Source organism: Natator depressus, chromosome 2 (assembly GCF_965152275.1).
Source record: "Natator depressus isolate rNatDep1 chromosome 2, rNatDep2.hap1, whole genome shotgun sequence".
Lineage (NCBI taxonomy): Eukaryota > Metazoa > Chordata > Testudines > Cheloniidae > Natator > Natator depressus.
Window position 1 is genome coordinate 2408501 of NC_134235.1, and position 25580 is coordinate 2434080.

Genomic DNA, 25580 nt, shown 5'->3' on the forward strand with positions numbered 1-25580 from the left:
TACTTGTCCATTCCCCCAGGGCTGATTCAGATTATGTTGAATTCCAAGTTTTCATTTTAAAATGTTTCTGATCCAAATACCCTGAATGTGACAACAATGTAACTTTGTCTTAACCTGAAATATCTCTAAGAAATGCCTAATATGTACGTGCACTTTCTGAATTATGCATGCATATTGAATAATATATGTAATTGACCAAGTAAACCAGGGGTAGAAATAGCACTGGTCTTAAATGCCCTACGTGATTTCTTCCTTGCTGAGCAATGCTGAATGCAATAGTAACTTCTAACGTAGTTTTAGCAACTACAGAAAGGTCATATTTTATATTTGATTTTTGTGGAAACCACAGACTATCAGGTAGGAAGATATCCACTCTGGATCAAGGGCAGTGTTTGCCCCCAAATTTGTAATACAGGCCCACGAACCATAATTAAAAACCTAATTTGGGTTACTCTACAGAATAACAAGTTTCAGAGGAGCAGCTGTGTTAGTCTGTATCCGCAAAAAGGTGCCACAAGTCCTCCTTTTCTTTTTGTGGATACAGACTAACACGGCTGCTCCTCTGACAGCTGTCTATGTACACAGAGAACAGGAGACCATGGGTGTGACCATACACACTGTAACCAGAGTGATCGGGTAAGGTGAGCTATTACCAGGAGGAGAGAAGAAAAACCTTTTGTAGTGATAATCAAGGTGGGCCATTTCCAGCAGTTGACAAGAACGTCTGAGGAACAGTGGGGGGGAATAAAACATGGGGAAATAGTTTTCCTTTGTGTAATGACACATCTACTCCCAGTCTCTATTCAAGCCTAATGTAATGGTGTCCAGTTTGCAAATTAATTCCAATTCAGCAGTCTCTTGTTGGAGTCTATTTTTGAAGTTTTTTTTGTTGAAGAATTGCCACTTTTAGGTCCGTAATCGAGTGACCAAAGAGATTGAAGTGTTCTCCGACTGGTTTTTTAATGTTATCATTCCTGACGTCTGATTTGTGTCCATTATTCTTTTACGTAGAGACTGTCCGGTTTGGCCAATGTACATGGCAGAGGGGCATTGCTGGCACATGATGGCATATATCACATTGGTAGATGTGCTGGTGAACGAGCCTCTGATAGTGTAGCTGATGTGATTAGGCCCTATGATGGTGTCCCCTGAATAGATATGTGGAACATATCCTTGCAACAAAGCCCGTTGCCAACTGTGCCCACATATCTATTCAGGGGACGCCATCTGGTCATCTCCTTGTTTCCAACTACTAAATTAGCGAATAGCTAAAAATATGTTAAATATAAAGCTAACGTTACTCTTCCCCATAAGCAACTGTGGTTGCCACAAGGATCTATTCTGTAAGAGGAGACAGTCTGTGTTTATCGTAACTTGGAAGGGAGGCAGTCCATGAGAATGTGAAGATACGGTCCAGCGTGTGAAAGTTTGAGAATTGCTGGCTTAGATGACTTATCCTCCTCGCTACTTTGCGACTCTTCTTGTCACTACCACCTCATGCGTTACTATTGAGTAATGTGAAGCACTGCTTCTGTAGCATGCTCATCTCCAGTCAATCCACAGAGTGAGCCTGATCAGAAGGAGCCACCGTGTACTGTGTGACAGAGAAGAAAATTGCCATGGGACCAGCCTGTAGTATTTAAATTGAAAAAGAGTAACTTGAGGGAAGCTCTAGTCAGCGATGCTATGCAGTTCATAACAAGTCACTTTCATTTTGTGTTTTGACAGAGTGGAAACAGCTTCCATGTGTTTGACCAAGGCCAGTTTGCCAAGGAGGTGCTTCCAAAGTACTTCAAACATAACAACATGGCCAGCTTCGTACGTCAGCTCAACATGTGTAAGTACCTCTTAGGCAGTTCAAGAAACCAAATCATGAGGCCTACGCCTTTCTGCAGTGTTCACCTCCTCTCCTGCCTCTTTATTTAACCGGAAGGGCAGTATAGGAACATTCTGGATCGGTTGGTTTGGAAGCATGTTAGCTTTGAAGCTTCTCATTATTAGATTTTGGGGGAGGGGAGGGGATCTGAGTGCAGTCATAAGGTTAGCCTCTGCTGAGAAGAAAGAATCTCACTAGGACAATAATCTAATGCCTTAGAAAAGAGAAGCTTTCATCACAAAGTTTTCCAGGTGAAGCAGCCTCTAACTGGCTTCTCTCAATAGCCCTCATTCACATTTTGATATTCCTTGGCTCTTAGAACAAGAGCCCTGCACACTTTCCTTGTTTCACCTTTCACTAGCATTTTAGTGCAGACACCCATCCTTGCCTTGGGCATGTATACACTGTAGCCAAGAGGGATCCCATCTGGAATTCTCCCAAACCTCACTTCCTTTCAGTTAGACTGAGCTCAACATATTTGACAGGCTCACTGATTTCTTGTCAATTTCCTTAGGAGGCAGCTGCTGTGTAGGTCACTTTAAGACACTGACCAAACCTGACCTGTTTAAAATAACTTCAGCTAGATTTGGAGTCTCTCCACATCTCGTACTTGCTCTTTTTCCATGGCTCTGTCCCCTCCCTCGCTTATGATCTAGTGCGGGAAGGACAATGGGAGGCAGCAGTGCCCTGAGAAAGGGAGGTAAGAGCTCCTTGTGGAGAGTTCCCTGTCTCCTCCCAAAGAGAAGCATCACCAAAGAAATCCAAGCCTGCCATAGGGATGAAGAGCTCATAGAGTTGGTTACATCGGAGAATTGGACTCCTGTGCAACGACTTACCTCTACTCTTCTCCCTATTCTGCTGTTGAAAGTGGAGCGGCCCGTCCCCTCCTCAGGAAGCAGAGCCAAGCTCCTGTCCTCTGCTGGCAGGCAGGGGACTGGAGGTTGTGAGGCCATTTTTGCGAGAGAAGGCAAGCTCATCCATCTGGCCAATGCGGGAGGAGGATGCAACTTGCTTTTTGTGGGGTGGCCACAAATACAGGATCATTTTGGAACAGGATTGACCTAAGCATCGCTGTGTATTAAGGCAAGTGCTGCCTCCTCCGCTTATGCTGTCGGAACCAGGGGGAAGTGAAGATAGTCCGAGAATCAAGAAGAAAGGGAAATGTTAGGGAAGCCTCATCTAATTATCTCCATGTTAAATTACATGGGTTAGGCATTCACCCAGTTGTCAGTTCCCTCCTTTTTCACAGTGGCAGGAAACAGCTGGGACAGAATCCAGGACTAGCGTGGCTTGTGACAGTGGGAATATTTTGTAATATTTGAGGCCTGTTTGTGCCTTAGTTTCCCCTGTATGCTGCATTGTTGCCCAGTGGGTGGGAAAGGACTGTTTTCTCTGAGCAAGCCAAAACACACAAGCTTGGGTGTCATCTTGTTGTCTGGGCATTAGACCCCATATCAGTGGAGCATTTTAGAAGACAATGGCAAATCCAGTTTCCCGGACATTGACGCTTTGAAACCAACACCCCCGAGGGATGCTTATTTCCCCACCTCTCCAGCTGGGGAACAGTGCCCGGCTTCCCTGTGGAGTACAGAAGACTGGGGGGGTTAAGTGTTGGCTGCTGGAAGGAGTTGGGGCTCTCACCTGGTGTCTGACCAAGGAGGTCAGATGGAGAGACAGAGCCTGAACCAAGGCGTTCACTACAGCTTGACTGGGCTCTGGGCTGACAAGAATGGACTATGCTGTAACCTTCAGTTCTCCAGACTACCCTGGGGACTTACTGTATTGGGTTCCAGTTAACTAATAAACCCACTGTTTTGATACTGTGGGAGTGTCCCTGCCAATGCTGGGCGAGGTGCAGTAATCCCTGCAGAGTGGACAAGTCTCCATCAGGAATCTGTCTCAGTGGGACTTGCTGAATGGAGCTCACCGTGTGAAGCAGGAGTGCTGAAGGCCCAGAGGTCCAGCCTAAGAAGGCACTGGAGCCACGTGGCTTACCTGGAGGAAGAGTGAAACCCGTAGCAGGTCTGGCACCCTGAAGGGGTTCCTCTGAGAGTCCGTTCCAAAGCTAGAGGCATAGCACCAATCATGTGGCTCTGTGACACGGGTATGTTGTTAAAAGTCAAGAAATAGCATGTTCTAAGCTTCAATAGCTTTCACTCCCGAACTGTAACTCAAGCCTGGTCTGTGTAAACAAACTGTACTACAAATGGTACCAGTATAGTTAAAGCCATACAGCTCCCCTAGTGAGAATGCAATGTTAGCAGTATAAAGGTTCCTTCCTTCTGTAGGGAAGGGGAGTATGCTTTTTACTGATAATACTTTGCCCATACCAGAGGTTTCACCATTTATCTATTTCGGGTAGAAAAATTACACCTATAACTTGAATCCATAAATGGTACAAACATTGTGTGTAGAGCGTTGGGGCCTTAAAGTGGAATAGAAGAAAAGCAAAGAAAAAGGATACTCTGAAAGACCAACCACAGTCAACTAAGAGCTTCCCATCCCCACTGCCAGCAGAATTGTTTCTGGCTTTCATACTTGCATAGTCCATGAAAGCTACCTAATCTGTTATAGCAACTCCAGAGTTTTCCAGTGGTCTTAACCCAAACAATATTACCCCATAAGCAGAGCAACCTTGAAAAGTCTCAGAAGATAATGAGTCCAGTTCTCAAAACCAAGTTCACAGCATGCATCAGATGGTTCTTAGGCTAAGTGGCTTTAAAAAAAAAAAAAAAAAAAATCATTTCCAGAGTTCCAAGGTAAAAAGTCCATAGGCCTGAAATCCACACCCCTTTTGTGTAGCGAGCTCATGTCGTGTCAGATAGTTGTAATGTCAGGTTAGCTAGTCACTACATTTTGTCTTTAGGATGATGATTGGACATTCTTGCTTTTACTGAGATGTATAATAATCTTCCTGAGATGCACTGCCTGGGAGACCATTCTTACTGTGAAACATCTGTACAATACAAGTCGCTTTCTAATGCACTGGGACTGTACTCACAACTCTGTTCCAAAAATAAGCTAGCGCTCGAATGGCCTTCCTTGTAAACTCATCTACATTTTTGGGTGCTGTCCCTTGATATGATGATGATGGAAAGTCAGGGGGTGAATAGGTCCCAGGGAGATAAGCCTTGACAAGGCTTTAAATACACAGTGCTCTTCCTGAAAACAGTCTCTTGCCAGATTCCCTCTCACAACAGAGCTGAGAACAGGTGCAAACAATAACTTCTTGCTTTAGACGGGGAAAAATGTGTCCTAGTTAATTGTTAAAATTGCAGCTCTTGCTACTATTGGCATGTAAGTAACTGAAGGGCCAGCCAAAACATTCTTAGAGACTGTATTTTTAATGACCGGTTTCAGGGTAGCAGGCGAGTCTGTATCTGTACGAGTTTTTTCATGAAGTTGATGGATTTAATATTGGTCTTGTTCTTCCTTCTCTCTGTTGCAACAGGAATTGATTTATCTGGGGGGTTTTGGGATTGTGGTAGGTGGCTGTTAAGTTTTTAAATTTATTTTAGCTAGGAGCGAAGTTAAAGAGTTTGGACAAATCCAGACTGAAAGGTGATTTCAGAGTGTCCCAGACCAACTAGTCCAGTTTGCTGGAAGAAGAGTTGAGTTTGTTGGTTCCTGGATTAAAATTGTTGATTAGCGGAGGGTGTGCAGTGAGTTTATTGGAATCTGCTTGTTTGGTTTTCATATTATAGTAATGTGGCTATTGGAGTAGTATCTTTCTTGACTTGTTCAATGCTTATTTAGTAGAATTTTGCAATTCTGTAATCTTGTGTTTCTCCCAAGTAACGTTTCAGTATAAAAATATTATATTGGCCCACAGTGCAACTTGGTAAATTTGGAGTTCTCCTGGTTAGCGGCTAATCTGATTAGTTCATTGGGTCATGGTAACATGACTAGTTTGGATTCTCTATCTGGCATTAGGACAGTAAATCCAGTTATAGTGTTGCAAGTAATCTACCATAAACCACAAAATAAACATTCTAAGGGAAATATGGGGAAGCCTCCTCTTTTTGGTGCTAGCTGCTGTCCTGGGACATGGAGTTTTCATGGAAATACTCCAGAGTAGGAGCTAGCGTTCTGGGATGGAGGAGTGGGGAGTACATTCTGTTCAAAACCTGAAAACCATTTACTCTGTTCTCAAGAAATCTGTCTGTCCCTATGTTAATGCTAGTTCAATGGTCTCTGCAAATGCACTGTGCTGTCTCTTCTGGGGTCTAAGCTTGTGTTGCTTAGTGCTCCTTTTACTCTGAGAACATGCAGGGAAGTGCAGAACTGACGTGTGTGTGTGTGAACTGAGGCACTTCTTAAAGATCTCTAGGTCAGGAGTTCTCAACCTTATTCTTTCTGACACTCCCCCCAACATGCTATAAAAACTCCACAGCCCACCAGTACCCCAGCAACTGTTTTTCTGCATATGAAAGCCAGGGCCAGCATTCGAGAGTAGCAAGCAGGGCAATTGCCTGGAGCCCCATGCCACAGGGGACCCTGCAAAGCGAAGTTACTTTGGCTTCAGTCCAGGGTGGCGGGGCTCAGGGCCCTGGGCTTCAGTCCTGCACAGCAGCGCTTCGGCTTTCTGCCCTGGGCCCCAGCGAGTCTAACATTGGTCCTGCTCGCGGCCCCCTAGCGGGCCCCGGATCCCTGGTTGAGAACAGCTGCTGTAGGTGACTTTGTCTACTCTTCCCTGCCAGGTCAGCAAAGCAGGAATATGCTGGGATTAGCCTAGAGACACTGCTTCAGGGCAGTCTGCTCAGCTTCCTCTCAGCACACAAATACCTATATTTACCTTTTGGCTTTAAATTCTTGTGATAGGCTGCAACATAAAGGATGCCTTTCATATACCCCTCACCTGGAGGCTATATCAAGGATTAGTTTTAATGCTCCAGATGTGGGCTTTAGAAAGTATTCCAGTGTTGTTAGAAATGATGACAGTTTCACTACCTTTCAACACTAGTCCTTTGAATAACTATGGGCCATGATGTCTCCGTGGTTCATGACCAAGGTCTTTGGTTTCTAAGGATCACTTGAATAACAGAGAAACTGGCTAATGTCACTACAGTAATGTACAATTTCTCTAAATCATTTACTTGCTGCTGCAGTGCAGGAAGCTCTTTTCAACCACAGCTGTGGTCTAACTTAAATAATACTTCAGAGCCACCATTCTTGATTTATCCTAGTGGTTTACAAAATTGGCATATTCCAAAAAAAAATTTTGCAGTGGACTTGTATGCTCTTGAGAGTGGTTTTTAGATGTTCTGAGTGTGTTTGAAGTTTTGAGTATATCACTGTTACCTCAGCTGCTCAGAAAGCACTTTTCAGCATGTCACTTCTTTCCTTCTCCCACCGAGTAGTAGAATTGCAATGTCACTTTTTTACCAGCAGGTCATATAACATCCATATCAAAAGTTACCCCATATAACACATCAGTTGTAACAAACCACTCAAAACCAGGAAGTTCCTAGTTGAGGGCTCAACATTTTAAACGAACAGTATAGACCAAGTTGGTATGCTTGTTTTAATCCTCCTGTTTTTGCAGGGGTGGGGAGGGATTGAAGCAAAATCCATTTCTGAGTTCAGTACAAAAGACCATCTAATATTTGTAGCTTTCTGCTGAAATGTCAAGATCATCCAGGTGTTTAAACCTCTCCTCATTAATCCTCACTGAATATGCTGTTTACATTTGCTGCCTGGAGTTCCTTCCTAGATCCTCTTCAGTCCAGCATCTGTCTGTTGCACTCCACTAAAAGCACTCTCGCCGAAGTCTTTTAATGTTCTCTTCCTAGCCAAAGCTCAGAATCCATATCCCATCCTCAGCCTGTCGGCCACCATTGACATCACTGAGCATGCACTGCTTCTTGAAATCTTGTACTCCCTTGGCTTCCATGACTCTGTCCTCTCCTGGGTCTCCTCCTTCCTCCACAATGGCTTCTTTAGCATGTCCTTTGGAGGATCCTTCCTATCCTCCCTCCAGTTGTCTGTGGAGGTTCCACAGAACTCTGTCCTTGGTCCCCTTCTCTTCTCCCTCTACACCTTATCTCTGAGTAGACTCATCTGCAAACATCAATTAAACTACTAGCTGTTTACTTCTCTCCTTCTTGTCGCACTATTGAGTGGCTCACGACCATGAGTGCCTACCTCAGGAAAGTCTGTCAAAAACAGGGCAGACACCCCAAACTGGTGGTGTGTTCTATATTAGATTTCACCAAACCAGTAACAAATGTGACCCCTGGACCCCTATAACAGTCTTACCATGGAGTCTCAAACAGTCCCCCTCGACTCTCCAGTCTATCTTGCCACTAGGGTGACCAGAAGGCAAATGTGAAATCAGGACGGGGGTGAGGGGTAATAAGAGTCTATTTAAGAAAAAGACCCCAAAATCGGGACTGTTCCTATAAAATTGGGACATCTGGTCACCCTACTTGCCATCCGGACAAGCCGGGCTTGGTGATAAATGGTCACTTACACCAAAAATCATGCCACATTCAGGTTGCTTCTAGTCCTGAGAGACCAGTCACTTACCCCAGAGCAACTGGTACTCTAGATTCTACACCAAAGGCAGGAAAAAGGAACGAATTATTTACAGGTTAAAACAAGCAAACATAGTAACTCATTGGTGTGTCTAAATTCTAACAGTGTCAGAGTTGTAGTGATCTGTCTATTCAAAGTGTCTTTCAGGGCAGCCCCAGGAGGCAGCCCCTGGGGATCTCTGGCTTCAGTTTTGAGTCTCTGGCCCTTCAGAGTTCAAACAGCCAAAAAGATGTGGTTTCTTCTTGTCATGGTTTTTGTTCCCTTCCCCCAGAGTTCAAGATGATGGGACGAGTTCACGTGCAGGTCTCCTCTTGGGTGCCGGGAGGAGGGAGGGAGGGAGAAGAGGAGAAGCAATCAACGAAGTCCACATTGGTTTGTGTGGTGTCTGTGGGTCCTCTTTTGTTGGGCAGGAGATAACACCTCCTGTAGCAAACTAGCATTTCACACTGGGTAATGTTTCTCTCCAGGCTGGTGGGGGGCCTGGCTTTACAGTTTCAGACCAAACACTTAAATATTACCTTATAACATGGGATGTAGACATTATAAGTGAGATTAATACATGCAGCAACTTACAAGCATTTCATAGAGTCTAAACATGAAATCAGGAGTGGGCAAACTATGGCCCGCGGGCCAAGCCATTTTAAGTGGCCTGTGAGCCGCACCATGCGGCTCTGCCGGGGCGCTGGGTCGGGGGCCTCACCAGGTGACTCAGCCCCGCTCCGGTGCTCCAGCCGGGTTACTGGGTCGAGAGCCGCACCATGTGTCTTGGCCCCGCTCCAGCCAGGGCGCAGGGTCGGGGCCTGCAAAACACGGCTCCCAGAAGCCATGGCATGGTCCTGCTTTGGCTCCTACGTGCTCCAATAGGAGCTGCAGGGGCAGTGCCTGCGGATGGGGCAGCATGCAGAACTGCCTGGCTGTGCCTCTGTGTAGGAGCTGGAGAAGGGACATGCTGCTGCTTCCGGGAGCCACATGAGGTAAGTGCCACTTTGAGCCTGCACCCCCTGAGCCAGGTGTGGCTCCGCTCCCAGCCTCAGACTGGGAACGGAGCTGTGGATGAGGCTGGAGGTGGGAGTGGAGCCGTGCCAAGGCTGGGGGCAGGGATAGGAGATACGGGCGTGGCTGGAGGCAGGAATGGAGCAGAGCTGGCAGAGAGTTTGGGTTGCATTCTCCCCCCCCCCACCCCCCCCCGTGGGGCTGGCATGGTCCCCGCTGTGTCCCTCCCCAGAACTTCCTCCATGCCCCCCTACAAGGGCGCGCCCCTCAGTTTTTTGACCTCTGCTCTAGGACCTCACATCCAGGCTACATCTAAGTCTTGCACATTCTACATGAATAACATCTCTAACATCCTGCCTCTCCTTTCCCTCTACACAGCTAAGACCCTCTCATCCCAATTCCTGCAGCGTCTTTTCTCTGGCCTGGCCAAATGCAGCCTTGCCCCACTCCTGTCCGTTCAGAATGCTGCTGCAGAGATCAACCTCCCCGGTCTGTCGCTTGGACCCTGTCACCCCTCTCTTTGCACCCCTCCGCTGGCTACCTCTGCTGTCATATTAAACAAACTTATCTTCACTTTCAAGGCCCTTCATGGCCTATCCCCACCCAACCTATCACTTCTCATTCAGTGTTGAAAGGTTGATCGTGTCTTCCAATCAGCCCATGATGCCAGCCTCCGTTGCCTGCTTGTTAAATTGTCAAACACTTTTCTGCCTTTTTCCGAGGCTTCCCCACGTGCGTGGGAGGAGCTTCCTGTAAACAGTCTCAAAACTACCTCCTGTTCCTCCCCCAAACTCTCCTTTGCTGTCATGCCTCCAAAAAACTTGACGATAGTCCCACTGCGGATGTGCTGAGGCCACTGCTTGCCATGCTGACCAGTATTGTCCCATTGTTTCCCTGTTGTTTGTTCTCTGTCCAGCTGTTGAGCTCTCTGGGGCAGAGATTTTTTTGTTCTGTGTTTTGTACAGCTCCTAGCACAATGGGGGCCTGGTCCATGACTGGGGCACCTAGGAGCTACACCAATACAAATAATAATCTTCCCCACAACCCCAGGCTAATACTCAGTTACCAGACTGCCTCTTCAGGATGGTATTTCTGCAGCGCAGCATGTGTGTCAGTTATGGGCCTCCTGTACTCACCAGTCTCTGTGTAACAGCTGTGCCTCCAGCAGAAACAAAGTACATATCTGAAACTTAAGCATCTAAATGTAACGGATATGAGTGTTTGGCTATTTAAAAAAGTCAGTCTGGCATTTAAATCGGAGACAGCATGGGCTGTATTTATTCTTGTGGCATCTGCATAGGGACTGTGGAATTTTAATCTTCCCTCCTCTACTGACTCACTGTGTGGTCTTTGGCAAGTCACTTATCCTCTGAGCCTCGGGTTCCCCATATCAGTGAGGAATGTTATGGATTGTCTGTCTGGAATGTGTAATATCAAGTTCAGGGCCACATGTCTCAGACAGGAGCCTTGCAAGGTGTAGCAGGCTATGCTCTTCAGAGGAAGGGTGACTTGTGGTTGAGGCACTGGCCTGGGAGATCAGAGTTCTGTTCCCTGCTCTGCCACAGACTTTCCGTGTGATCTTGGACAAATTACTTAAGCCACGTCTGCATGCAAACCGTGGTCTGCACACGGTATGTCGGCATACAGCCACCAACGTTTGTATGCTGCTCAGGCGTGTGCCTGCTTGCATCGGTGCTGTGCGTACTCACCATGGGTGCGGGTGTCGATGTGAGGAAGTTATCCCAGTGTGCCACATGCTGCTGTTCTGTGCAGGGCCTCTTGGGAAACTTCCACAAAGTGACTGGCCCAGAGTTCTCTGGGAACGACGGCATATAATGGTCTCCATCTCACAACGCCATCCATATCTCATCATTTTCACTCCTCTTTTTAACAAAAAAACAAAAATTCCCATGGATCTATGCAGCACTGTTGAGTGTCTGCCATCTCGGACAGAAGCATGGAGCCCACAAAGCTCTGAGCTAGTCTCATGAACGCCGCAAGCACAGGATGCACGATTCTTCCGTGTTTGCAGACTTGCAGGATATACTGGAATAACAGGGACATAACTGTTTCTTCAAGGACAGTTTGAGGGACATACGGAATGAACAATTGAAGTGTGCTGGTATTCATGGAGCAGAGCTCTACTTCTGGGCCCAAGAAACAAGCACTGACTGGGGGGATTGCATCGTAATGTGGCTTTGGAATGAACAGCAGTGGCTACAGAATGCATGCAGAAGGCCATGTTCCTGGATCATACATGGACACCAGAATGAGTTGCACTGACAGTTAAGAAGCAAGTGACAATCACACTCTGAAAGCTTACACAGCTGTATTGCTCTCTATCCGGGGAAATGATTTTGAAGCTGGAAAATCCACAGTTAATTGTCTCCTGCTCTGCAAAATTGTGACTCGCCACAATGTACAGGACATAGCGGATGCATTTGCAGCAGTGAGGTTTCCAAACTGCAGTGGGGCAGTAGACCACATGCATATTCCTATTATGGCACGAGCTCACCTTGCCAAAAAGGCTTCTTTTCAATGGTTAGGCAAGTGTTGGAGGAAGACTGGGAATGCTTTGCTGTTATCAGCGATGGCTGGTCAGGGAAGGTGCGTGACACGTGCATCTTTAAGAACTCAGGATTGTTCAGAAAGCTGCAGGCAGGGTTATTCTTTCCCAACTGGCAGATTGCGACTGTTGATGTGGAAATGCCAACAGTGATTCTGGGCGACCCAGCCTACCCTTTGATCCCCTAGCTCATGAAGTCGTACACTGGTTACCTTGACAGCACCAAGGGAAGGTTCAGCTACTGGCCCAGCAGGTGCAGAGCGACAGTTGAATGTACTTTTGGTAGATTGAAGTGACACTGGTGGTGATTACTCACTAGGTTGGATCTCAGTGAGGAAAATATCCCAGTGGTTATAGCCACCTAATATGTGTGAGGCAAAGGGGGAAAGCTGCTCTCAGGGTGGAGGACGGGGGTGGAGCGACTGTCTGCTGCCATGGCTGGTGGAGCTGTGTGGCTGAGGGAGGTTTGGAGAGACCACTGTAACGACCACAGAGCGGTTCTGAGCCGAGAGCTCTCTGGGCCCGCAGCTTGGGATGCTGCTCAGAATTGTGTAGTGCTTGCTCCACATTTATAAATATGGCTGGTATTTTCCTGAAGCTATAAATTGTGGTGCTCGGTATGCGTCTACAAGTACTGTTTGCTTTGGCTACTGCTGTGCATTCTGCAATATTTGTTGTGAACTAAAAGATAATTTGATTCTCCAAAGTGAAACTTTATTGTGTTGAAAAAACACTGCAGAAAGTCAATGTGCAAAAAACCCCACAGGCAATATTATACAAATTTTTAACACAACAAGGTGAAAATCTGAAGGAGAAAGGAAGTAAATATGTGTCCCTTTGAGCACACAGGCGTAGTCCATTGTGGTTACACACATTAACCCATGAGAACCACTGTTGGTGTGTATCAATCTGCTGTGTGGCATGGTGGGGGTACAGATGCGCCCTGTTGTGCCACATGACATGTTTAGGGACATAATGTGAAGCAGCCGTGCACTTCTCCAAGGACTGCAAAAGTGGAAAATCTGGAATTTTTGGATCTGTAGGTCAAACAAGGTCTGCAGCATTTGTTTGACCCATTATTTCCTGGTGCATGTCCCTCTTCTTGTCCTGTGGGGACTGCTGGGCCTTTTTCCTGTCCTCTTTCCCTATGCCGTTAGTCATATTTGCCCTCCAGGCCCTCTGTTCATGGTCCGATGTAGCACTGGCTTTACAGGATCTTGCGGAATGTTCTCCTGCATCCCCTTCTTTCTCTCTCTCTCTTCGGGGTCAGGGATCTGTGAGTGCAGAGGGGGGCAGCCCTGAAGGTCACCACTCCAGAAGCTGCTGATAAAAACAGAGAGATGTGCTGTTGGTTTTACAATCACAGTGGAAAAGGAGGAGTTTCAGAACTCCTTTCCCTTACTGACACTTCCATGTTAGAACACCTCAGCACAGCTCTCTAGCTATGGTGGGTGTGGTAGTTTTCTGCTGCATGGATCTATAAGATTTTGGTGCCTATTCCATGGGTCTGAGCACAGGGCAATGTCAGTGAGTGCAGGAACTCTTTTTTTTTTTTTTCCACAGGTGGTGGGGATTTTAGCTATCTCACTCCTGAGGGTCGCAAAGGCACAGAGAATATGTCTGCTCCCAGTGTCCCGAAGCCACTTGGGCCCTTATGCCACTAGCCTGCTTACTGCAATGGTGCCAGCCAAACTGATTGCAGAGTGGCATAGGAAAATGTCCTACTGTGGAGGAAGAAATAAGACTGCCATCCCTAGAAACCTGGAGGAGAGGATTGCAGAGTATCTCCATGAGTGTGTCATTGAGCTCTCTCAGGCAGGTACAAGGGACATCCCTGTGCACATAAACAGAGTGCTCTGCATCCCTCCCTTCTCCCACTGCCTAACCCAACAGGGGAATGAAAGATGCCAGCTCTCCCTCTGTTTGCTATACTGCTACCCCTTCTCATACGAGTAAAACAAGGAACGGTCGATACCTTTGTCTTAACTTGGGGACAGGCTGGGCATCATTTTTACATGTAAACGTTGTAAGAAGAAATGCATGCACACACCTGAGTTCCCTTCCCCTTCATCAGGCTCATTCGCACTCACCTGGCAAGACTGGGGCAGAGTCTCAAGCAGGCCCTGGTTGATGGTATGGCTGGAGTCCCCCGCCACATCTTCCAACCCCTTCCTCCTCCTCTCTGTTCACAGCTAGGATCTTTGTCCCAGTCTCCTCCGAGGTATCCACGGTGGTCTGTGGGGCACTGGTGCAGTCTTCACCAAGTATGGTTTGCAGCTCCTTGTACAAGCAGCAGGTCTGTAGCGAAGCCCTACATCAATTGTTGCACTCCCTGGTCTCGTGCTGTCCCTTTCACATGGCACTGCTGCTGATCCCTGTCCTACCTTTTTGCCTGCATCCCCCCCCTACAGTCTGCTCAGAGATGTCCACATTTCTACAGCTGGTCCATAGCTGTGTGTGCGCGGCCTCTTCTTCCCACTGGCTCGGGAGATCAGTATTTCCTGTCTACAGCAGGCAGGAGTGCATCTACTGCATAGAGCCGGCCTGGCTGGCTGGGTGGCTGCATGCAGTAAGGGTGAGTTGCTAGGTGTGCTCACCAGGTGAGTAATCAGGAAGAGGCATTTCAAAAACACACTGGGAGTTTTAACAAGTGGGGGAGGGTGGCCTTCAAGTTTCTATGACCCCAGGGCATTTTAAAATTGTGACCAAAGCACTGTGGGACAGCTGCTAGAGGACTCTTTTTTAGAGTCTACACCAGTCATTCAGTTTCTACTTTCACACAGTGTTGATCTCAGTATGCCAACCCTGGCTCTATGCCATTCGGGGAGGTGCTTTTACTGCGGTGCTATAATAGGGCACTTCCATTGGCCAGAGACAAATTTGGGTGTAGTCACATGCACACATGTCGTCGCAAGAAGACTTATGTCAGCCTGTGTAGTGGAGATTTGGGCATACCCGAGCCTAGGTTCTTCATCTCACAAATGGGGATACTTCCCTTCCTCATTGTGGTCCTGTGAAATACTCAGATGCTACAAAGAATACTAAACAAATGCTAAATAAAACCAGAAGGGAGCTCATCCATCTGCGTAGATCAGTACCTCCCCCAGTGAAGCATTAGTAGTGCTAGGAGCACAACACCCCTGTCTTTTGGCGAGATGCACAACCGAGATTCTGATCACTTTGCTTCATTACAGATTCCATGGCACTCTTGAGGTGTTAACCCCAATGTCTCGGCCAAATTCCAACTCTGGTAATTACATTCTGCCTCCTTAAATTCCCATCACAGTTTCAGTTAGACATGTAGTGTTCGCTTCCTGCTCTAATGATTATTGTAGTATTGCTGGGTGGTGGTAAACAGCGACAGGGAATCATCACAAAGGTGTTGGTGTTTCAGTCGTGGATGAAGTGACAGGTCAGGTGTTTGTGTGTCCTGTGCAGTGCTGAGTGTATCAATCGGAGGCCATCTTCTCCCCCAGACTGGATACATTGCAACCCCTTTGGTGTCATGAGAATTGCCTGTATTTGTTTCAAGTTTCTCTTTTTGGCATTACTCTTAAAGAAAAATTTATTGCTAATGAATCTTTTCCTTCTGATGCCTTGTACTGAACAGGCAAGTTAGGTTATTGCCTGATCCCCAGATGTTTAATGCCGTTAGGACTTCCTGTTTCTAAGAGGTGCTGTGCTGGGTTTGTCATTGGGACATGTAGCAAGGCTGGGGCTCTTGTCTGAGATGAACCCCAAAGACTCCAGTTCCCCTTCCCCTCCACTGCCCTGCACCCTTGGGAGGGAGCTGGCATGTGGAAAATGAAGTGATCTAGCTGAGGAGGCACTCACCACCTTTGCTGTCAGCCTAGCAGAAGGGTAGGGTAGGCAGTGTTGGAATGTCTGCTGCTGGGGGAGGGGTTGGGTTGGGTTTTGTACACTGGCAAGGGGCTGGAGGAGGGGGCATAGGAGGCAGAGGACATCCTCTCAAAGGGTTAGTGATCCCAAAGACTGTTGAACTAGTAGAGCACTCTGTGTCTGTCCTTGGCGAACAATGATAGATTTGTGCTTGCAGTGACGTTCAGTCTTTAGATTGCCCTGCTTTTCTCTAATGATCCATCTTTGACTTTTAGATGGCTTTCGGAAGGTTGTCCACATTGAGCAGGGTGGCTTGGTGAAGCCAGAGAAGGACGATACTGAATTTCAACATCCGTACTTCATCCGAGGCCAGGAGCAGCTCCTGGAGAATATCAAGAGGAAAGTAACCAGCGTAAGTGTACATAACGGATATTCCAGGCCAGCCAGTGGGTAAACCCCTGTGACACTAAGGAGGTTACTGTCTCTTTTTTAGTCAGAAAAGCAGCCACATGCTCTGGGTATCAAGGGGATTCTGGCACTGTAGTTTTCATTCTCTGCCAAGTGGTTTTTCTAGTTGACTCCTGCCTCACATTTCATTCAGTCACAAGCTGCAGTGCCAATCAGTTTGTGGGAGATATTTAGTGTGCCAATTTCTCCAATTGCTCTCTTAGCATCTGGCTTGATTATGGCGCTGCTTGGGATACCCTGGAGACAACTGAGAATTTGGCCTGTAACATGGAAGCCAAATTCGCTTTGACTTGGCAAATTGGGAGCCAGCTTCATCTCCAGATTTATTTCCTTTTCTTTTAAAGTACTGTCTATGTAGGTTTGGCCTAATGGAGGTTATGGCAAACTTTCCTCTCCCAGAGGGAGATGTCAGAGGGCAATTGAACCTTTGCTGTAGAACGGGAAGGAGCAACGCAATTATTGGCTGAAGTGCAGTCTTCATTTGGAGTGTTACGTAAGAACGGCCATACTGAGTCAGACCAAAGGTCCGTCTAGCCCAGTACCCTGTCTTCCAACAGTAGCCAATGCCAAGTGGCCCAGAAGGAATGAACATATCAGGGAATCATCAAGTGATCCATCCCCTGTCTCCCATTCCCAGCTTCAGGCAAACAGAGGCTAGGGACATCATCCCTGTCCATCCTGGCTAATAGGTCCATTGATGGCTATCTTCCAGGAACTTACCTAATTCTTTTTTGAACCCTGTTATAGTCTTGGCCTTGACAGCATCCTCTGGCAAGGAGTTACACAGGTTGACTGTGCATTGTGAGGAAAAAATACTTCCTTTTGTTTGTTTTAAACCTGCTGCCTATTAATTTCATTTGGTGACCCCTAGTTCTTGTGTTATGACGAGTAAATAATGCTTCCTTATTTACCTTCTCCACACCAGTCATGATTTTATAGACCTCTATCATATCTCCCCTTAGTCGGCTCTTTTCCAAGCTGAAAAGTCCCAGTCTTATTAACCACTCCTCCTATGGCAGCCGTTCAATAACCCTCATAGTTTTTGTTGTCCTTTTCTGAACTTTTTCCAATTCCAATATATCTTTTTTGAGATGGGGAGACCACATCCGCACCCAGTATTAAAAATATGGGCGTCCCATGGATTTATATAGAGGCAATAGGATATTTTCTGTCTTCTTGTCTATCCCTTTCTTAATGATTCCCAACATTCTATTCACTTTTTCGACTGCCGCTGCACATTGAGTGGGTGTTTTCAGAGAACTATCCACAATGACTCCAAGATCTTTCTTGAGTGGGAACAGCTAATTTAGACCCTGTCATTTTAGATGTATAGTTGGGATGATGTTTTCCAATGTGCATTACTTTGCATTTATCACTATTGAATTTCATCTGCCATTATGTTGCCCAGTCACCCAGTTTTGAGAGATCCCTTTGCAGCTCTTCGCAGTCTGCTTGGGACTTAACTATCCTGAGTAGTTTCGTATCATCTGCAAATTTTGCCACCTCACTGTTTACCCCTTTTTCCAGATCATTTATGAATATGTTGAATAGGACTGGTCCAAAACAGAAAAAAAATTCAGTTATAAGGCCTTTGAAGATGAGACTCCATATGTTTCTGGGAGTAATGGGAGCAGCAAGAAACACGGGTGTTTAACACACACTAGAACGTTATTTTAAACTTGTTAACCTCCACAGGGAGTCCCAAATACTAATTGCTGCACTTTTCCTTTAAACTAGGGTAAACCTGCACCCCAAAATGCAGCTCACAACTGCCTTCATTTTTAATAGCTGTATGACCAGGCTAGGGTAGGGATCTCCACACACGCTACTCAGTTCTGATCAGAGCAGACCCAACCTCCTCTCACAGTGGAACATTCCATGCTGGGATGTGGGTTCTGCACAAGTCAAATCTATTCAAGATAAAGGCAACCATGGCCTGAACTGGACTTGTGGGCTGCACTTTGGCACCCGCTGTGCTGCCAGGTATAAAATTGTATTCCTGTCTCATTGGTGAATATGAGGAATCCTATTCAGAAACTTTAAGTGTCCTTAGATCTTTTCAAGTCCTGCCCTTTGTGTTTGCTACATAGTTGTCGTCTTGGGAGTGGATTTAGTTCTGTCTCAATAAAAAAGCATTTTATAGAAGCATTTTGATATTTTAGGTGCCAAACGTTTCTCTTGAACTATTAGACTACTCCATTAGCTCTGAAATGTGGGTGGAAGATGCAGCCAGCCAGGTTTTCAGTTATCCTTTTCCAAAAATCCTTCCAGGCCACCCATACACGGCAGTACACTGTGCTGCATGATAGAGTCCCAGTGCACTCTGCAATAACTTTAGCAATAATTAGGTGCCACTTTCGCTGAGCAGCGTTTAGTACCTCCACAGCGCTGCACGGTCAGCAAAGGATATACCACATTGTGAGGTGCAGATCCCAAAGGGCCTGCTAGCTAGTAAAGGTGGGAGGGAGCTGCTGTTGGAATAGGTGAAATGTGTTAACCCCTGTAATTGCTGGCAGGTTCAGAGAGCTCTCGCATGTTAAAGCCTTTGCAATACGTACCAGGGTGCTGTTCCTCATGAGATGTTTGTCAGGAAATTGAAACAGGCTCCTCAGAAGCTTCCCTTCAGCCTTTAAGTACTTGCTATGGGAATGATGAGGCTAGCTGACTGACTGCTGCTCAGGAAGCACTGGAAGAGGCTCCCCATCCCGTCTCCATGTCTTTGCTCTCGTCTTGCCCTTTCCTGGTATTGAAGAGTGAGCTCTGTCTGATCCTTTTTTCTATTAGTCTTGTAAACAGCTGCTTTGTTTCTCTAAGAATGTTCAGACTTAGCAAAATTAGACCTCAGAACAGTGTCCTCTGCTAAACATAATGTGCTTGATTGCAGAGAGCAGTAAGTGTCTAGTATACATCTTCAGTAAAACCACAGCGGTAAATGTGATCTCTTGGGGCTTGTCTACATGGCCACTTTACAGCACTGCAACTTTCTCGCGCAGGGGTGTGAAAAAACACACCCCTGAGCACTGCAAGTTTCAGCGCTGTAAAGTGCCAGTGTAGACAGTGCACCAGCGCTGGGAGCTACTCCCCTTGTGGAGATGGGTTTTTTTACAATGCCGCAACTACACAGCCACATTAAAGCACTGCCGCGGCAGTGCTTTAACATTGCTAGTGAAGAGATGCACTTCATCTTCCTAGCCTCTCAGCTCCATGTCTAGTTGAGGCTGGTCTTTGCTTCATTGTTAATGTGAGGTATAACTATGCCTCTAACCCATCTCCCATCCACACACATCTCATGCTTGAATTAAGTGGTGCTTTAAGCTTGAGCTAGATGGCCCATCCCAGGATGAAGATGTGGGCTGAAGTTTTAGTGTTGCTGATCTTTGCTTCAGTCTTCACGGTTGAGGATTTCAGGGAGATTCCCAAACCTGAGCCGTCTTTTGTAGGTGACAAATCTGAGGAATTGTCACAAATTGAAGTGTCACTAGAGGAGCTTTTGGAATTAGTTGAAAAACTTAACAGTAACAAGTCAACGGGACCAGATGGCATTCACCCACGAGTTCTGAAGGAACTCAAATGGGGAATTGCAGAACTATTAACTATGGTTTGTAACCTGTCCTTTAAATCAGCTTCTGTACCCAGTGACTGGAAGATAGCTAATGTAACGCCAATATTTAAAAACGGCTCTAGGGGTGATCCCGGCAATTAGACTGGTAAGTCTAACGTTGGTACCGGGCAAATTAGTTGAAACAGTAGTAAAGAATAAAATTGTCAGACACCTAGAAGAACATGAATTGTTGGGCAAAAGTCAACATGGTTTCTGCAAAGGGAAATCATGTCTTACTAATCTATTAGAGTTCTTTTTGAGGGGATCAACAAATATGTGGACAAGGGGGATCCAGTGGACACAGTGTACTTAGATTTCCAGAAAGCCTTTGACCAGGTCCTTCACCAAAGGCTCTTATGTAAATTAAATTGTCATGGGATAAGAGGGAAGATCCTTTCGTGGATTGAGAACTGGTTAAAAGACAGGGAACAAAGGGTAGGAATAAATGGTAAAATTTCAGAATGGAGAGGAGTAACTAGTGATGTTCCCCAAGGGTCAGTCCTAGGACCAGTTCTATTCAGCTTATTCATAAATGATCTGGAGAAAGGGGTAAACAGTGAGGTGGCAAAGTTTGCAGATGAGACTAAACTGCTCAAGATAGTGAAGACCAAAGCAGACTGAAGAACTTCAAAAAGACCTCACGAAACTAAGTGATTGGGCAACAAAATGGCAAATGAAATTTAATGTGGATAAATGTAAAGTAATGCACATTGGAAAAAATAACCCCAACTATACATACAATATGATGGGAGCTAATTTTAGCTACAACTAATCGGGAGAAAGATCTTGGAGTCATCTTGGATAGTTCTCTGAAGACGTCCATGCAGTGTGCAGCGGCAGTCAAAAAAGCAAACAGGATGTTAGGTATCATTAAGAAAGGGATAGAGAATAAGACGGAGAATATCTTATTGCCCTTATATAAATCCATGGTACGCCCACATCTTGAATACTGCACACAGATGTGGTCCCCTCGTCTCAAAAAAGATATACTAGCATTAGAAAAGGTTCAGAAAAGGGCAACTAAAATGATGAGGGGTTTGGAACGGGTCCCATATGAGGAGAGATTAAAGAGGCCAGGACTTTTCAGCTTGGAAAAGAGGAGACGAAGGGGGGATATGATAGCGGTCTATAAAATCATGAGTGGTGTGGAGAAAGTGAATAGGGAAAAGTTATTTACTTGTTCCCATAATACAAGAACTAGGGGCCACCAAGTGAAATTAATGGGCAGCAGGTTTAAAAGAAATAAAAGGAAGTTCTTCTTCACTCAGTGCACAGTCAACCTGTGGAACTCCTTGCCTGAGGAGGTTGTGAAGGCTAGGACTATAACAGAGTTTAAAAGAGAACTGGGTAAATTCATGGAGGTTAAGTCCATGAATGGCTATTAGCCAGGATGGGTAAGGAATGGTGTCCCTAGCCTCTGTTTGTCAGAGGGTGGAGATGAACGGCAGGAGAGAGATCGCTGATCATTACCTGTTCTGTTTGCTCCCTCTGGGGCACCTGGCATTGGCCACTGTCAGTAGACAGGTTACTGGGCTGGATGGACCTTTGGTCTGACCCAGTATGGCCAGTCTTATATTCTTATGATCTTTGAGTTACTAAAGTGCAGTAGCTTGAGTTACTCCTCAGGTGCTAATCTAATCTCCCTGTGTAGTTGGAGTGTTTCACAGAGTGGTCATTTTCACTCTGCCCTCACTCCAGTGGGCTAGCTTGTTAGTACACGAGTTAACTGTTGCAGTGAAGACACACCCTTAGAATGTGTTACTTTCAAATTAGGTAGCTGTTGGTGCAATGGAAGAGTGTAGAATTAATCAGAAAGTCAGTACAATGCTGACAGCTGTTTTACAAGGTTCCAGTGCAGCTGCAGCGTTTGCATTTCTGACCTAAAAGGATTCTGCTCCTTCGGGGAAGGGTCTGTAAATGATAGCCTTGTAGAAAAGTTATATAATAGGTGGCTGATCTGCGCCTGTCTGATTCGTTATATAATTAGGCCAGTGAGGATGGGGAAAGAGGATAGTTAATCTGCATTGCCATCTTTGATGCTTAGAGAACAATTTTATAGGGTGAAACCTCACTGTCCTCTTCCTGTCTGTCTCCAGGTCTCCAGTATAAAGAACGAGGATATAAAGGTTCGTCAAGACAATGTAACCAAGTTACTGACTGACGTCCAGATGATGAAAGGAAAGCAAGAGAGCATGGATTCCAAACTGATAGCGATGAAACAGTACGTATATGGGCAGGCCAGGAGACGTGGAATAACGTGCTCAGCCTGACTTCCCTCTGAAAGTATTGTGTTCAAGACCTCCTCTGAGCAGAGTCTAACTGCTTGGCATTGCTCTCTGCTTTCTTATGTTTGCCAGAATCCCAGTGGTCTCAGGAGTGTTACCTTTGCTTTAAGAGGCTCTCTCCCCAGGGGAAGGAGGAGCTGGGGTTTGGGAGGGCTTCTGAACACCTCTAAATCCTCATAAAGACCTTGGTATCATAGTGACCAATGCTGCAATCCTAGACAGAGTAAGGCTGTACTAATTTCCTTCTGGAATCCAGCATGGCCTTAGATGTCAGCTGGAGGGACGGCTAAGAACAGAGTGGTGTCTACCTCCTAGATGGCGTCACAACCAGACGTCTGATTCTCTGCATGGGGCTGGGTTCTGTCTCTTGATTCTCTTCCATCAAAATGTGGACATTCTGTTCTCCATGTTCTTACACCAAGACCATCACCTTGGTGTTCAAGTGACGGAATAATTCTGACCCCTTTGTGCTAATGCTGCTGTCGTCTTTGAGCCCATTTTACGTGCACAATTTAAATTTCCACTTTGTTGCCAGCAGCCCAGTACTTTTCCTTTGGTTGGGAGCATAGGGCATGTGATCTTGTCTAGTCACCATTAACGCTCTTTGGCAAGTCAACCTTTGGGGGTCATCACAGAGCACTGTTGATCACCCCTTTACTGAGATTAAGCTGGCCTCCTGACCCACACAGGTCAGATTAGAATTCAGCAGTATGTAACCTATGCACGTTGGCGTCTGTAATCCATACAGCAGCAGCTGATTTTCCTGCCCAATGGCCGGATTTATTTTAAAGTTATGCTCTGCCAGTTAGGAGACTTAAGATGAGATTTTTTTCAAAGCCACCTATGGGATTTAGAGACCCAATTTCCATTAATTTTAATGGGAAATGAACATCCAGATGCCTTAAGAAGATTTGCAAATCTCGGCTGGGTGGAATAAGTCATCTCCCACATGAGATTTGCCTCAAGATGAGGGATAGCAAATGTCCAAGGTTTTGCCTTTATGAAGAACCCTCCACCAGTGTTCCTAAGGACTGACCTGCTTTGGCTTACGAACTGGGGAGGATGCTGTCAAGTGCAGCGCTAGCCTTCAGCTCGCTGGCTGAACAGAGCAGGCTGGCCCAATGGGTACCTGGACGTGTGCATGCCGGATGGAGAGCACATCTTCCACACTGCCTTCGGAGAGCTCCCTTCTCCTGGATTTCATTGCTACCCCTTGTACTTACAGGTCACTTCTGCAGTGCTGGCCACATGCGTGGGCTTGGAAGAGAACCTGCTTTGTCTCCAGGTTCTAAGTCAGGGTTCTCCAAACTACGGCCCGGCCCCCCAACCAATATCGCATTGGGCGGCAGAAGCCCGTGGCAGGAATCCCAGAGCAGCTGCGGGCTGTGCAGCTCAGCACACCGTCACTCTGGGGTTCCCGCTGTGGGCTCCTCCCAACCCTGCTCTGGGGTTCCCACCGCAGGCTCCTGCCAGCTGGGATCTCAGCCTGCTGCCAGCCTGGGTTCCTTCACCCAGGCCAGCAGCGGGCGCTGGGTGGGGCCAGCAGTGGAAACCCCGAGTAGCAGTGGCGGAACTTCATGACGTCACTGCGTTCCTGCCAGGGTCGCAGAGCTGATGAGCACAGTAGACAGGTTAGTAGCAGCAGAAGGAACAGGACGTGTGATGAGTCGTTTCCCTCGGTTTTTGTCTTAGCGCGTGTGTCAAACTAGTGACAAACGTATATTCGTTGTGGTTAAGTCCTTTGCTATTGGGGCAGTTATGCCAGGAAAAGGACAGGAGAGAGGTTGATTCTGAATGTTGCGTGTTTAAAGAACTATGGAGTGTGGCCTATTTCGTTGTCGAATCAGGTGGTAAAGCATTGTGTTTAGTATGTAACGAAACTATGGCAGTGCTAAAAATACAACATTCGTAGACATTATATAACCAAGCGCTTGTCGAACTACTCTCAATTTACAGGAAAGCTACATTCAGATAAATCAGAATCCATGAAACGTGGCTTATCATCACAACAGTTTATATTTAAGAAGAAGAAAATCGAGAACGAAGCTGCAACAAGAGCCAGCTTCTGAGTGGCACACCTATTAGCAAAACGAGGAAAACCATTTACTGATGGCGAGCTAGTTAAAATATGTATGATTCAAGCAGCCAAAGAAATGTGCCCAGAAAAAGTAGATTTATTTAAGACAATTAGTTATTTAAGACAATTAGTCTTTTAGTGAACACAGTTGCTCGCAGAATCGAGGACATTGGCAGTAATATAATTTTCCAGCTGAATGAAAAGGTTAAGAAGTTTGAGTGGTTTTCCCTCGCACTTAACGAGTCAACCGATGTTTCCGATACTTCGCAGCTGCTGTTGGTTGTTTGCGGGGTCGACAGTAATTTTGAAGTTACGGAAGAACTAGCTTCTGTGCATAGTATGCATGGAACAACCACAGGTGAAGAGATTTTTTTCAAAGACGTTGAAAAGTCACTTCTCAATACAACCTGCAATGGAAACGACTGAAGTGCGTTAGAACCGATGAAGGTAGAAACGTGTGATTCAAAAAAAGGTTTGGTTGGACAAATCTACAAAGCTTGTAAAAGTGCGGGCTGTCCCAAGCCTATGAGTCTTCATTGCATTCTTCATCAGCAAGCATTGTGCGGGAAATATTTGGATTTGTCATGTGTTATGGAACCTGTAGTTTCAACTGTGAATTTCATTCGCTCGCATGGACTTAATCATCATCAGTTCCAAGCATTTCTGGTGGAAATAGAATCAGAATATCATGATTTGCCCTACCACACTTCAGTTCCATGGCTTAGCTGTGGAAAGGTTTTGTCGCGATTTTTCTAGCTTAGAACTGAAATTGAAATGTTTTTAAATTAAAAAAAAAAAAAAAAAAAAGACCTCTACTCACAAACAGTGAATGGCTTTGGAAATTAGCTTTTTTCGTAGACTTGACCAAGCACATGAATGACTTCAGTCTTAGACTACAAGGGGAAAACGGGCTTATCTGTGACATGTACACCCAGGTGAAAGCATTCAGGCAAAAACTAGTTGTTTTCAAGTCCCAGCTGATGAGGGACTGCTTTGCTCATTTTACATGTTGTGAAAAGTTCAACCAAGAAACTGAATCACGATTCCCAACTAGGTTTGCACAAGAAATCACTTCTGATCCAAAGCTACAGTTCCAGGAGCGTTTCTCTGACCTTGATGTGAATGCAGGAGAAATACAGATCTTCCAAACCCATTTGATTGCAGTCTCAAACTGCCACCTGAACTTCAAATGGAAGTGATTGACCTGCAATCCAATGACTTGTTAAAGGACAAATTTAAAGAAGGAAATCTGGTAGAGTTCTCTAAATGCCTGTCAAGTGATCAATATGCTCATGTAACAAACTTTGTCTGTGGATTAATGTCAGTGTTTGGCACTA

At 46.0% G+C, this 25580-nt stretch overlaps 1 protein-coding gene across 3 annotated transcripts in view; it reads left to right on the plus strand.

Moving 5' to 3' along the window:
* The window catches only part of HSF1 (heat shock transcription factor 1), a 99031-nt gene that overhangs the window by 12115 nt on the left and 61336 nt on the right, over nt 1–25580 (plus strand). For 2 of the 3 annotated variants that reach the window (XM_074943663.1, XM_074943664.1), the window contains exons 2-4: nt 1729–1837; nt 16088–16224; nt 21978–22102. In XM_074943663.1, the coding sequence (XP_074799764.1) occupies nt 1729–1837; nt 16088–16224; nt 21978–22102 (371 nt within the window). Of the gene's footprint in view, nt 1–1728; nt 1838–14197; nt 14269–15166; nt 15223–16087; nt 16225–21977; nt 22103–25580 lie in introns of those variants that run through there. The other variant, XM_074943665.1, reaches the window with a different exon arrangement.